Source organism: Chlorocebus sabaeus, chromosome 10 (assembly GCF_047675955.1).
Source record: "Chlorocebus sabaeus isolate Y175 chromosome 10, mChlSab1.0.hap1, whole genome shotgun sequence".
NCBI classification, from domain to species: domain Eukaryota; kingdom Metazoa; phylum Chordata; class Mammalia; order Primates; family Cercopithecidae; genus Chlorocebus; species Chlorocebus sabaeus.
The window spans coordinates 65,181,201-65,195,813 of record NC_132913.1 but is presented as its reverse complement, the minus strand read 5'-3'; the positions used below and the strand labels follow the sequence as shown (position 1 = coordinate 65,195,813).

The following is a 14,613-nucleotide window of genomic DNA, read 5'->3' as shown; positions in this document are numbered from 1 at the left end:
AAGAAACTCAATCAAAACCGCTCAACTACATGGAAACTGAACAACCTGCTCCTGAATGACTACTGGGTACATAACGAAATGAAGGCAGAAATAGAGATGTTCTTTGAAACCAATAAGAACAAAGATACAACATACCAGAATCTCTGGGACACATTTAAAGCAGTGTGTAGACGGAAATTTATAGCACTAAATGCCCACAAGAGAAAGCAGGAAAGATCTAAAATTGACACCCTAACATCACAATTAAAAGAACTAGAGAAGCAAGAGCAAACACATTCAAAAGTTAGCAGAAGGCAAGAAATAACTAAGATCAGAGCAGAACTGAAGGAGATAGAGACACAAAAAACCCTCCAAAAAATCAATGAATCCAGGAGTTGGTTTTTTGAAAAGATCAATAAAATTGATAGACTGCTAGCAAGACTAATAAAGGAGAAAAGAGAGAAGAATCAAATAGATGCAATAAAAAATGATAAAGGGAATATCACCACTGACCCCACAGAAATACAAACTACCATCAGAGAATACTATAAACACCTCTATGCAAATAAACTAGAAAATCTAGAAGAAATGGATAATTTCCTGCTTACACTCTCCCAAGACTAAACCAGGAAAAGTTGAATCCCTGAATAGACCAATAGCAGGCTCTGAAATTGAGGCAAAAAAAGTCCAGGACCAGATGGTTTCACAACCGAATTCTACCAGAGGTACAAGGAGGAGCTGGTACCATTCCTTCTGAAACTATTCCAATCAATAGAAAAAGAGGGAATCCTCCCTAACTCATTTGATGAGGCCAACATCATCCTGATACCAAAGCCTGGCAGAGACACAACAAAAAAAGAGAATTTTAGACCAATATCCCTGATGAACATCAATGCAAAAACCCTCAATAAAATATTGGCAAACTGAATCCAGCAGCACATCAAAAAGCTCATCCACCATGATCAAGTGGGCTTCATCCCTGGGATGCAAGGCTGGTTCAACATATGCAAATCAATAAACTTAATCCAGCATATAAACAGAACCAAAGACAAAAAGCACATGATTATCTCAATAGATGCAGAAAAGGCCTTTGACAAAATTCATCAGCCCTTCATGCTAAAAACTCTCAATAAATTCGGTATTGATGGAACGTGTCTCAAAATAATAAGAGCTATTTATAACAAACCCACAGCCAATATCATACTGAATGTGCAAACACTGGAAGCATTCCCTTTGAAAACTGGCACAAGACAGGGATGCCCTCTCTCACCACTCCTATTCAACATAGTGTTGGAAGTTCTGGCCAGGGCAATCAGGCAAGAGAAAGAAATCAAGGATATCCAATTAGGAAAAGAAGAAGTCAAATTGTCCCTGTTTGCAGATGACATGATTGTATATTTAGAAAACCCCATTGTCTCAGCCCAAAATCTCCTTAAGCTGATCAGCAACTTCAGCAAAGTCTCAGGATACAAAATTAATGTGCAAAAATCACAGGCATTCTTATACACCAGTAACAGACAAACAGAGAGCCAAATCATGAATGAACTTCCATTCACAATTGCTTCAAAGAGAATAAAATACCTAGGAATCCAACTTACAAGGGATGTAAAGGACCTCTTCAAGGAGTACTACAAACCACTGCTCAGTGAAATAAAAGAGGACACAAACAAATGGAAGAACATTCCATGCTCATGGATAGGAAGAATCAATATCATGTAAATGGCCATACTGCCCAAGGTAATTTATAGATTCAATGCCATCCCCATCAAGCTACCAATGAGTTTCTTCACAGAATCAGAAAAAACTGCTTTAAAGTTCATATGGAACCAAAAAAGAGCCCGCATTGCCAAGACAATTCTAAGTCAAAAGAACAAAGCTGGAGGCATCACGCTACCTGACTTCAAACTATACTACAAGGCTACAGTAACCAAAACAGCATGGTACTGGTACCAAAACAGAGATATAGACTAATGGAACAGAACAGAGTCCTCAGAAATAATACCACACATCTATAGCCATCTGATCTTTGACAAACCTGAGAAAAACAAGAAATGGGGAAAATATTCCCTATTTAATAAATGGTGCTGGGAAAATTGGCTAGCCATAAGTAGAAAGTTGAAAGTGGATCCTTTCCTTACTCCTTATACGAAAATTAATTCAAGATGGATTAGAGACTTAAATGTTAGACCTAATACCATAAAAACCCTAGAAGAAAACCTAGGTAATATAGACATGGGCAAGGACTTCATGTCTAAAACACCAAAAGCAATGGCAACAAAAGCCAAAATTGACAAATGGGATCTAATTAAACTAAAGAGCTTCTGCACAGCAAAAGAAACTACCATCAGCATGAACAGGCAACCTACAAAGTGGGAGAAAATTTTTGCAATCTACTCATCTGACAAAGGGCTAATATCCAGAACCTACAAAGAACTCAAACAAATTTACAAGAAAAAAACAAACAACCCCATCAAAAAGTGGGCAAGGGATATGAACAGACATTTCTCAAAAGAAGACATGCATATGGCCAACAGACACATGAAAAAATGCTTGTCATCACTGGCCATCAGAGAAACGCAAATCAAAACCACAATGAGATACCATCTCACACCAGTTAGAATGGCGATCATTAAAAAGTCAGGAAGCAACAGGTGCTGGAGAGGATGTGGAGAAATAGGAACACTTTTACACTGTTGGTGGGATTGTAAACTAGTTCAACTGTTATGGAAAACAGTGTGGCGATTCCTCAAGGATCTAGAACTAGAAGTACCATATGACCCAGCCATCCCATTACTGGGTATATACCCAAAGGATTATAAATCATGCTGCTATAAAGACACATGCACACGTATGTTTATTGCGGCACTATTCACGATAGCAAAGACTTGGAATCAACCCAAATGTCCATCAGTGACAGATTGGATTAAGAAAATGTGGCACATATACACCATGGAATACTATGCAGCCATAAAAAAGGATAAGTTTGTGTCCTTTGTAGGGACATGGATGCAGCTGGAAACCATCATTCTCAGCAAACTATCACAAGAACAGAAAACCAAATACCGCATGTTCTCACTCAAAGGTGGGAACTGGACAATGAGATCATTTGGACTCGGGAAGGGGAACATCACACACCAGGGCCTATTATGGGGGGGGGGGGGAGGCATTACATTGGGAGTTATACCTGATGTAAATGAGGAGTTGATGGGTGCTGACGAGTTGATGGGTGCAGCACACCAACATGGCACAAGTATACATATGTAACAAACCTGCACGTTATGCACATGTACCCTAGAACTTAAAGTATATAAAAAACAATACCAATAAAAGAGAATAATTTTAACAAAAAAAAAAAAAAAAAAAAAAAAAGAAGGTAGATCCTAGGGTTAGGCCGCTTGGATTCTATATTCAGCTTCACCATTTACTATCTAGGTGACAACATTAAGATTTGTAAAGGGTCTGATTTTACTATACTGTACATGAAGGCTAGCAAGTTAGTCTGCCACAGTCTTATGGATGCTGACCGAAGACATGAGACTCCTGGATCAGTGTATTACTCACAACAATAGCAATAGTTTGAGCATCAGCATTTTTGCTGGTTCCCTGACCGCAGTAATAGCACATATAGTAGATTGCATGACAGCAGAGGAACCTCAAATGTCAGCAACCCAAATCTTTTATAATGAACAGTGAGCCTGCCTGACCTCTGTCTAGAGGGAGATATTGTCTTTATTATACTGGATAGTAAACACTTCTGTTCTTTGCTCTGAAAGGAGACAGTATCTCTGTCTTCCAAGGCTGTTGGTTGTATAAGCATTCCCAAAAGATACAGCCAGTGCTTCTCTTTGCCACATGTGCAGAAACACAAAATATCCATAGAGAATTATCTCCCAAGAACTTTGGGTAAGTTCTTAAAGCCTTAGTTTTCTCATCTGCAAACTGGGATTAATGGTAAAACATAAGTGAATATAAAACAGATATAGTGCATATACAATGCTTAACATCATCCCTGACACAGCATCATGCCTGACATGTTGACAGAAGGGCTTAGCCAATGTCAATTACTATTATAAATTATTTTTTCTTGAATAAGGTACAGGTATGTTTACTGAATTCTTTGTTTTCTCTAGTAAATAGAATATTGCAGCTCAATGATGTTTCACATTATTTGAATCACCAAAGATTATAACCAAAAAAGACCATAAACCTGGCATTTATAGGTAAGAAAAAGGTTCAAGAGCTTATGTGATTTGTTGCATTTCATACAGCAAAACTGTAAAAATAACAAAGATTATTTGATTTAAAATTCAGATTCTTTTTAATTTCACATAATACCTGGAACTCAGCAAATATTGGAATTACAAATGAAGTGAAGCAAGCCTGTGATATATTAGAAAACATTTCACATGTTCATTTGGTCACTCCCCTCTTACTTGCTTGACTTACCAACCACCTTAAATTTGTCCCCTGAAGGCAAAAATAAATAAAACAAATAAGTAGTGGAAAGTTAAAATAAGTAACCCACATCTCCTCCTTGCTTTTATCCCCGCTGTAGTCACTGTCTCCATGGCAGAAAAAAACAAAGAGCCAAAAACAAAACCTCCAGAAAACTACAAGGAAAGTGCTTGCTGTATGTGTAGGTGATATTGAAAGTGGTCCCATTCTGCCTAGAGGCAGGGAAATTCTAATGGAATATCTGGCAGCTTTATGCCAATAGCTTTATCTTGGTTTATGGGCAAACTTTCTAAGGCATGAGGGGGAGTAGCAAGAAAGGGGAAAGTAGGGGGTAACAGAAATAACATCTAGTTCCAGAAGGCAATATGTGAAAATCCAGAAAAGGAATTTATCCCAAAAACATCTGCAAAAATCATTTATTTTTGTACCTCTTCTTAATTCTGATCCCATTGTTTCTCTATCTTCTTTAAAAATGAAGTCATAGCTTTAGTTTTTATATGGCTCTGAAATTCTTTCCAGGACTGTAGGTCAGAGTTGGTTATGCCCAGGTAACCAAAGAAAGATTTTAATAGGCCATTCAGTGATAGGGAATGTGAATTGCCCTTCATCTTTTGTGCACCTCAAGTCCTCTGCGTAATTACCTTGCACTCCAGGTGATTCTGTTCTGGATGTCCCGGGTGCTTCACAAATGCTTCCTGAGTTGGTGAGGCTGCCGTCATCCCTCACCCACAGCGGGCACTGCACTGCCCTCTGCTGGATACAGCAGGAATTGTTCTATTTTGCCAGGGCTTTGTACCTCTTTCCTAGGGCACCATTGTGTGTGTGTGCGTGCGTGCGTGTGTGTGAGAGAGAGACAGAGAGAGACAGAAAGAGAGACATAGAGAGACTATGATATAAACATGCTTTTTCCCTCTTGCTTTAGAGAAGTCCCAAGTATGTCACTTGTTTCATCTACATTGTGAAGCATTTATGGAAATAGTTCTTTCAGTTTTTACTTGGAGCATTCTATCTCTCTTGAATCAGAGACTTTGGAGATGAATTTCTTGAGAGTGCAATACAGTAGTAAAAATCCCTATGCCTAAACCTCCATGATAAGAAAGTCTTTGTTAGGAGTAGGCCTATCACGGCTAGGTGTTTCTGCCCATAGGAGGACTTCTCCATCACAGGCTCCCAGCCTTTCCTAATCAGGCTTCTGCGGAAGCATCCCACCAGTATGATTTGTGTCCAGTTATGTCTACCCAGTGGCAGACACAATTAGAGCTCTTTTACAGAAGGCTGCCAGGCCTGCTGACCCCACTGGGCCCATCCTGACAGGCATGTTTAAACCTGGTAGCGGATAGGTCTAGAATCAAGCTGAAACCCCTGCTACAGATGTGAATTGTGTGCCATATACATATGGTATATGCCATATGCCAACAAAAGAATTGACTTATATCCTGCCTACCTCCAAATGTGAGTATGGGCACATGCCTTAAATTCCAGGTGTATCACAGTTTGTTTACTTATTTATCCTTCTTTTATCCAAGAAGCAATACAAGCTGCTTTAGGCACAGTTCCTATGTCACAGCCCTCATAATCTGTTGCTTCACTTTATGTCTTCATAGATGTGAATTCTCTAGTTAAAGACTGATTTACAACATCTTTTAGTTAACTTTGAAAAATATTCATTCTGAAGTTAAAATACTAGTATCAACAACTCTCTGTACTCAATCTCTGTAGATGCAAATAAAGTATTATAATCAGGCATATAGAGGAAGTGTGGAATTTAGCGAAGGATGTAGCAGTGTTTTTATGTTTTAATGTTCTTACTGCTCTCTTTGTCCCAGGTTATGCAGATGTATCTTCCGTTTTGTGGAATCGCCATATCTAACGCTCAGCTCTTTGCTGCCTCAAGGAAAGAATATGAAAGAAGCAGAGTGAGTAAATAAAAACATTGTTGACACTCCTCAATACTCTCTTTCTAGTTTCTGTAAGTCATTATGTCTTTTAAAAACAGCCAATGAATCATCTTTGAATAGTACAGGAATCTTTTTTTATTTGTATAATTCTGCAAGGCTGTGGTTGAAGATACACTTTAAGCAATAAGCCTGAATGGAAGTGGATACAAATTATCTGTTGTTATTTGGGGGAAGGGGTACAAGCTTCTTTTAAAAAATGAAATTGGCTGGGCACAATTGCTTATGCCTGTAATCCCAGCACTTTGGGAGGCTGAGGCGGGCAGATCACAAGGTCGGGAGTTCAAGACCAGCCTAGCCCACATAGTGAAACCTTGTCTCTACTGAAAATACAAAAATTAGCCGGGCGTGGTGGCGGGTGCCTGTAGTCCCAGCTACTCGGGAGGCTGAGGCAGGATAATCGCTTGAACCCGGGAGGTGGAGGTCACAGTGAGTGGAGATTGCGCCACTGCACTCCAGCCTAGGTGACAGAGTGAGACTCCATCTCAAAAAAAAAAAAGAAAATGAATATCACATCTATACTGCAAGGCCGCAGATAAATCCTTGCTTATTTATGGCTTTGAAGCAATAACACAAGTTGGTGATGCTTTTACAACTAAGTTCCTTTAAGAAGCAAGTTATGTTACAAACATGATCTTACCCCCACTTCCCAAATTTTATTTTTGAATTGAAACAATTTTTGGATTGAAACAATTTTTGAATTGAAAGGGTTTCTGAAAGTGCCCCTCACTAGATACTTGGAACAATAATGCAAAGACTATTTTATAGTATTATAAAGAAACACTTAGAGAGATCTCTTATACCTTCAGGAGCTACAGATTTAAGTTGCAAAAAAGGCAAAGTCTAGTACTCAAAAAATGCTAAATTATCAAATAGAGATTAAATTATATTATACTCATTCTAATTTTAAATATAGGAAGATTACTGTAACAACTTAGAAATATATTTAACAAAATGATGTTCAAAAGGGTTTGAAACCCTTAATTAATCTGGGCATCAAGTTGATTAAAATTTCATTTGCTAATTATTATGCTTTATGGATATTTTTTTATCAGTAAACAGATGAACAGAGTTGACTAATACAGCCATGGTCCTTAGCATGGCATACCACATCTTTTCTCTGATTTAATCTTCTTTTCGTCTTTAGCCCCATGTCTTACCATGCTGCTGCTTTCATCTGGCACTCCAGCAATATAGTCCCCAATTTCCAGCAAACAATCTGTTTCATTTGATCATACCTTTAACCATATTCGTGCCTCTGCCTTCAATGCCTCATGTCAATCCCACTCCTTCCAACCACACCATCTGCCTCACACATTCTTCAGGACCCAGCTCAGCCTTCTGATTAATCTTCCTTTCTACACTTATGGTTTTGCCTTGTATCTACTACCACTATTCTATTATGAATACTTATCACACTGTATTATATATTTAAGGAGGTCCCACCTCTCCAACTACATTTTGAACTCCTTAAGGGAAGCTTCATGTATGATTAATCTTTACATTCTTGTGTATGGCACAATTAATTTATTCATTCAACAAGTATTGATCGTGTAGTTCCCTTTCACAGGCTGTCTATCCAAATCCCCGCCCTTATGGAACTTACTATTCATGAGAACAATAGATAATAGATAAGAAAACACATTTTTAAAATTGCATAGTATAGGTAGCGATAAATACTGCAAGGAAAAATAAAGTGAGATAAAGGGATAAAGGGTTGAGGAAGGTTGGGTTGGGAGGACGTTTATTTTAGAGGGTGATCAAAAAGGTCTCTATAAGGAGATGATCTATAAGCAGAAAGTTAAATCAAATGAAGGAGCAAAGCCACATGAAGGTCTGGGGAGAGCATTTCTGGCCGTGGAAATACCAAGTACAAAGGACTTGGGTCAGGAGAAAGCTTGGTCAGTGTGTTCAGAGAGCTGAGAGAAAGGGGGGAGTGAAAGGGAAAAAAAATAAAATGAGGATGTGGAGGCAGGCCAGATGGTAGAAAAGCCTGTGGGCATGGCAAGGGCTTTGGCTTTCATTCTGAGTGCAATGGAAAGCCATTAGACGATTTTGAGCTGAGTCTGATTTACTTTTAGTAGAGCTCGCTCTGGCCTCCCTGGAGACGATAAACTGGCTGGGGAGGGAGGGAGAAGGCTGAAGCAGTGAGAAAACTTAGGAAAGAACTGTATTGAAGTCAAAAAATAATATGGCTGGGACTAGGGCAGTGAGAAGTGACAGACTTCCTCCAAAATTGGTGAAATCTATGGGGCTTACTGATATGGGAAATGAGTGAAAGAGACTTGTGGCTGGCACAGCTGGCAAGTAAACGGTTCGATACAGGAGTCTAAAGTTCTGGGGAGATGTCAGGACTGGAGATTGAGATTTGGGAACCGGCAGCATATAGAGGCTATTTAAAGCCAGAGATCTAGCTGGGTTAATTTAGGGATGGATATGTAGATGAGAGAATGGAAAGCTCCAAGGACATGCCCAGGAGCCAAAGAAGGTCACTAGAAGGAAGGACAAAAAGCAGATACTCATTTCCTGGAAGGCAAGTTGGCATCAAGAAGCAGGACCTATTCAACTGTGTAAAATGTTTCCATTATCTGTTGAATTGGATATTATCACGTGAGTCCATGTGACGAGAGTATACCAACAGGCTTTGTATGAGCAATAAGGCTGTTTATTTCACCTGGGTACAGGCGGGCTGAGTCTGAAAAAGGAGTCAGGAAAGGGTGATGGGATTATCATTAGTTCTTACAAGTTTGGGATAGGCGTACAAAGTACATTCTTAAGGGTGGTGGAGAATATTACAAAGTACCTTCTTAAGGTTGGGGGAGACTATATCGTATCAGTTAGGGTAGGACAGGAACAAATCACAATGGTGGAATGTCATCAGTTAAGGCTATTTTCACTTCTTTTGTGGATCTTCAGTTGCTTCAGGCCATCTGGATGTATACGTGCAGGTCACAGGGGGCTATGATGGCTTAGCTTGGGCTAAGAGGCCTGACAGATATCCCAGATTTTCTTCTCTTTTTCTCCTATCCTGGAGCTAGTCTGCATTGTTATTTGTAAAACTTTCATCACTCGTTAATAAAGCAGCAATTTTAAATTAGAAACAATAAAATTACTATAATGTGATTTGTGAGTGCAAGACTCAAGGCACAATTAGTTTTTCCTCTGAGGTGAATGTTCTTGTATATGGATCCCAGAGGCTCTCTCCATGCAATCACAACAAATTGAAAAGTTAAATAATTGTTCAGTTAATATGATCCATCTGAAGAAATAGTCTAGATGATTAAAGAAATAATGTTTTCCCCATTAATAACAGGGCATTTTGCTTGTAATTACTCAGAAAATTCTGATTTTTAATATCTGAACATGAAATTATTGTGCATTGACCCCTTACAGAGATTTGCTGTCCAAATGCCAAATAGCAAGATTCACTTAAAAGTTTTTTCACCTTTTGTTGTTCCTGTTTGCTTTGGGATCATGGAGCAATATGGTCCTTAGCTCTGTTCAGTCTTTCTTTAGAGATAATGTAACCACCCAGTGGGTTCACTTTGCCCACTGCCTAGACAAAGCCAATTTCTCAAGGCAGGGAAATTGCAATAGAGAAAGGTTAATTCACCGAGTTGGCTGTGTCAGAGACCAGAGTTTTATTATTACTCAAATCAGTCTCCCTAGATCAGAGTTTTTAAGGATAATTTGGTGGGTGGGGGAAGGCCAGTGAGTAGGGAATGCTGATTGGTTGGGTTGGAGATGAACTCATAGAGAATTGAAACTGTCCTCTTGCCCTGAGTTAGCTCCTGGGTCGGGAAGGTCACAAGATCAGATGAGCCAGTTTATCGATCTGGGTGGTGCCAGCTGATCCATCAGGTGCAGGGTCTACAAAATATCTGAAGCACTGATCTGAGGAGCAGTTTAGGAAAAGTCAGCTGTATGACTCCTAAGCCATAATTTCTGATTTTGTGGCTAATTTGTTAGTCCTACAAAGGCATTCTAGTCCCCAGAGAAGAAAGAGGTTTGTTTTGGGAAAGGGCTATTATCATCTTTGTTTTAAACAATAAACTATAAACTCTGTTCCTCCCAAAGTTAATTCAGCCTATGCCCAGAAATAAACAAGGACAGTTTGGAGATTAGAAGAAAAATGGAGCTGGTTAGGTCAGCCCAGCGATAATTTTGCAATGGTGGTTTCAATAACCCTACCTAGGATATTTGGTCCTCTTTCAGTTGCTCAGTGAACTGGACTTATTTCATGTTTTTCCTAACTCATTCAAATGCCTTTTTTTTTTTTTTTTTGAGGTGGAGTCTCACTCTGTCACCCAGGCTGGAGTGCAGTGGCGTGATCTCGGCTCACTGCAACTTCTGCCTCCCAGGTTCAAGTGATTCTCCTGCCTCAACCTCCTGAGTAGCTGGGACTACAGGTGTGCACTACCACACCTGGCTAATTTTTTTGTATTTTTAGTAGAGACGGGGTTTCACCATGTTGCCCAGTCTGCTCTAGAACTCCTGGCCTCATGTGATCTACCTGCCTTGGCTTCCCAAAGTGCTGGAATTATTGGCATGAGCCTCCACGCCCAGCTACTCAAATGCTTTTTTACCTGAATAGATTCAGAGAAGAAATTTTCACGTTTCAGTGGTTTCAGGACAAATCAAATTCATTATTGAAGTTGAAAATTAGTCATGTCCCTGAGATGATGATTAGCGCCATGATGAATAGATGTGAATTTGACAATTCATGAAATCCTTTTGTGAGAGATTAGACTTGAGATTGCACCTCTTTCTACATTCTATTGAATCAAGTGCCCTCTGGGCAATTCGCTGTCTGTATAATTTTCTGACTGCTCTCTGAGAGAAACATAATATCTACCACGTGTACATAACCTTCTATTCTTAAATCTCTGGAAACATCCATGCCATTAAAAATTCCAAGCAAATATTATTTATTTTTATTTTTTATTTTTCACAAATGCATACCCGACCTGAGCAAACAAACATTATTTCAACGCAAAAAAAAAAAAAAAAAAAAAAAAATTGCAGCTAATTTCTTAGCTGGAGAAAATCACAGGTTACTACAATTTAATTTTTAAATAAGTACACAGTTTTCAAGTTAGAGCTTCAGATTTTTTTCTAAGTCGTGTACTTTTCATTCTTCTGTTTAAAAAAAAATTAAAGTGTTTCTTTCCTGATATATAAATATCTAAATGTTCTCCTGGACAGTTTGGGATAAAGCAGTATGTCCTCTTGTGTAGAGGAATTAAGGAGGGTATATATGTATGTGTGTACATATACATTTATTTATATATATGGAGGGTATATATATTTTATACATGAAGGATGTGTATATATTATATATTTGTATTATATATGTAATTTATATATTTATATTTAGCAAAGACTAAATGTAAATTACATATATTATATATATATATATTTTTAAGAATCTGAACCTTAATTAGCATTCACCTCTCTAATTCTTTCAGAGTTATATAAGGGATGTGTATTAGTGAAAAAGTCTGAAGTTTGACCAAGAATCTGTTTCTTCCTGATAGTGAGGAAGAGCTGCTTTGTAATTTTTGGAAATTAATGTGCTTTAGAGGTATTCATTATTTATAAAATGTTGGGTTTTTTTGTTTTTGTTTTTTGTTTGTTTGTTTGTTTTTGAGAAAGGGTCTCACTCTGTTGTCCAGACTGGAATGCAGTGGTGTGATCTCGGCTCACTGCAACCTCTGCTCCCTGGGTTCAAGCGATTCTCCTGCCTCAGCCTCCAGAGTAGCTGGGACCATAGGCACATGCCGCCACGCCTGGCTAATTTTTTTGTATTTTTAGTAGAGACGGGGTTTCACCATATTAGCCAGCCTGGTCTCAAACTCCTGACCTGGTGATCCACCTGCCTCAGCCTCCCAAAGTGCTGGGATTACAGGCATGAGCCACTGTCCCAGCCAAAATACTGGGTTTGTACCTAGTTGTATTGCATAAAAATTACTATAGGAGAGAAGAAATGCCTATAGCTAACGGTTATATGATCCCTGTGTCAAACTGAAATATTAATAATCAGAATTTAGTTTTAAAGAGTTTATTAAAGTGAAAAGCTGGGAATGGCCAATCCAGGAGATGCAGACTCCAGAGAAATAGGGTAAATGTTCCAAAGTTAAAAGCTAGACTCTTGCTTCTACAGGCACAAAGCAAAGAAATTTAATAGGATTTCAGCATTTTCTATACAAGGCTGGTGTATGAGTTATAACAATATAATTAGTTACAGTTTGTTTTCTTTTCTATACAACTTGTTTTCTTTATAGCTGGTTTTCATTTTCTTTCCAATTTAAAAGAGTATATTTAACATTCCATCTTAAGGCAATGTGATGGCCATGGAGTCCTTGTGTGAGAGGAGAAGAGGGAAGTTAATCTGTAATGAAGATCAGCAGTGAAGAGGGAAGGGGTCTTCTCTGGTGCTCTTTAGTAATTTTCAACATTTTACAAAACAATGTTGGTAAGGAAGAAGGCTAATCTATAGTCAGAGAAACAAGGGTTATAGTTGCCTTGGTTACACCTGCCTCTCAAGTGACCCCTATAATCATCATCCTTTAAGACTCAAAATAATCTAGAGTTCCAATAGCTTAGGTTTTGAGTTACTTATTTTCACACCTGTTACAAGAACTAGCTCTATTCTCAAGTTGTATTTTGCAGTTTAAGCATGTATTCTAAAATTGAGTGATAAAAATACGTCAAAACAATCATAAAAGTTTTTAAAATTAGCTACACAAAAATATTTATTATATTTTATTAAAGCAAAGACTAAATTAAATTTTAAGAAAAAAAAAACCAACTTTTTTTCAGTTTTACGTCCACCTAAATACATCTATTTCATCTTTTCTAGGCTTTGCTAGAGGTGGTTAATGACCTCTTTGAAGAACAAACTGACCTGGAGAAAATTGTCAAGAAAATAATGCATCGGGCCCAAACTCTGCTGAAATGTGAACGCTGTTCTGTTTTACTCCTCGAGGACATCGAATCACCAGTAAGTTATCTTTTATCTTTTAAAGTTGAAGACTGTGTGAATGGAATAAAGTTGAGTTTATTTGTATTTAAACTTGTGAAATTGACTTGAATCACTCTCTTCCTGACTCTTCAACCATGAGGCAACTTTTCATAAAACAAGAGTTTTTTATTTTCTTTATGTGTATTTCATTCTCATTTTTCAGTCAACTTAGAAACATAGACTTTAAGCTGACAGGGACTTTCTAGATCTGTCCCAGGCCTTTGTAATTGCAGATGAAGGAACTCAGGGGTTCAGTGATTTGCCCAACCTCACACAGCTCCATTAGAAGATAAACTCAAGTGTCTGTCTCACATTTTATTTACCTATGAAGGGTAATGCCTTCAGCATTTCTGGGGGTGGATTTCAGTCCAGACAATGCTCCATGGCCTTCGTAAGGCAAGGAGGAAGCAAACAAATGAGTGGAGATTCAGTACCCTTAGCTCTTGGAACCCAGACAAACTGGACTTGAACAGAATGGAATGACCAGTCGTTGTTGGGCTGTTCCCTGCAGCAGGTTTGTCCCGTGGAGGCTTCCAGGTTCTTTCACAGCTGCTGTGAACCTGTGAATTCTGGCACAGAGTAGCCTTACCAGGTGAAGAGGGCCGCTGTTCACTTCCCTGCAGGGGTTCCTGCCACTCCAGAAGGAAGCATCTCATTCAGGGCCTTAGGGCTGCCTCACCGTGGCAATTTGTGGCCAGCTTTCTGGTTTTATTAAGCCCTTTGGCTTTCAGGGGGAAATCTGCTGGGTAGATAAGCAACAATATTGAAATAATAATCATCATCAATCTAAATTCTTGAAAGCTAAATGTCTAAACCCTTGGCAGCAATTTAATATCTTTGCTGAGAACTTGCTTCAAAGATCAGGAATTGTCTAGCAATTAAGAGTTGCTTTAATACCTGACAGAATGTTATTTTGCCACACTTTACTTACAAAAGATTATTCCCTTTGCCTTTAGGTTTATTTTCCGCAAAGAATAAGAACCTTAGGGTAAATTTTGGAGATTTAATAATAAGTATTGTAAGACTCACAATAATGAGTTTCTTTTAAAATCTACGTCTAAAATGTTTAGGAGTGTTTCCCCAGATTTTAGCAGAGATTGGGGTTATTTCTGTTTCAGTCAGTGTGGTTTACACAAACAATAGCCTGGAAAGTATCCTGTGACTGTATAAATCTCAACTGAACCTTGGGAGAACATGCAC

General features: G+C 38.5%; 1 protein-coding gene across 1 annotated transcript in view; it reads left to right on the top strand.

Annotated features, from left to right (window-relative positions):
- PDE11A (phosphodiesterase 11A) overlaps positions 1-14,613 on the top strand; it is a 455,494-nt gene that overhangs the window by 165,650 nt on the left and 275,231 nt on the right. The window contains exons 3-4 of the mRNA XM_073019839.1: positions 6,261-6,350; positions 13,252-13,392. Of these exons, the coding sequence (XP_072875940.1) occupies positions 6,261-6,350; positions 13,252-13,392 (231 nt within the window). The remainder of the gene's footprint in view (positions 1-6,260; positions 6,351-13,251; positions 13,393-14,613) is intronic.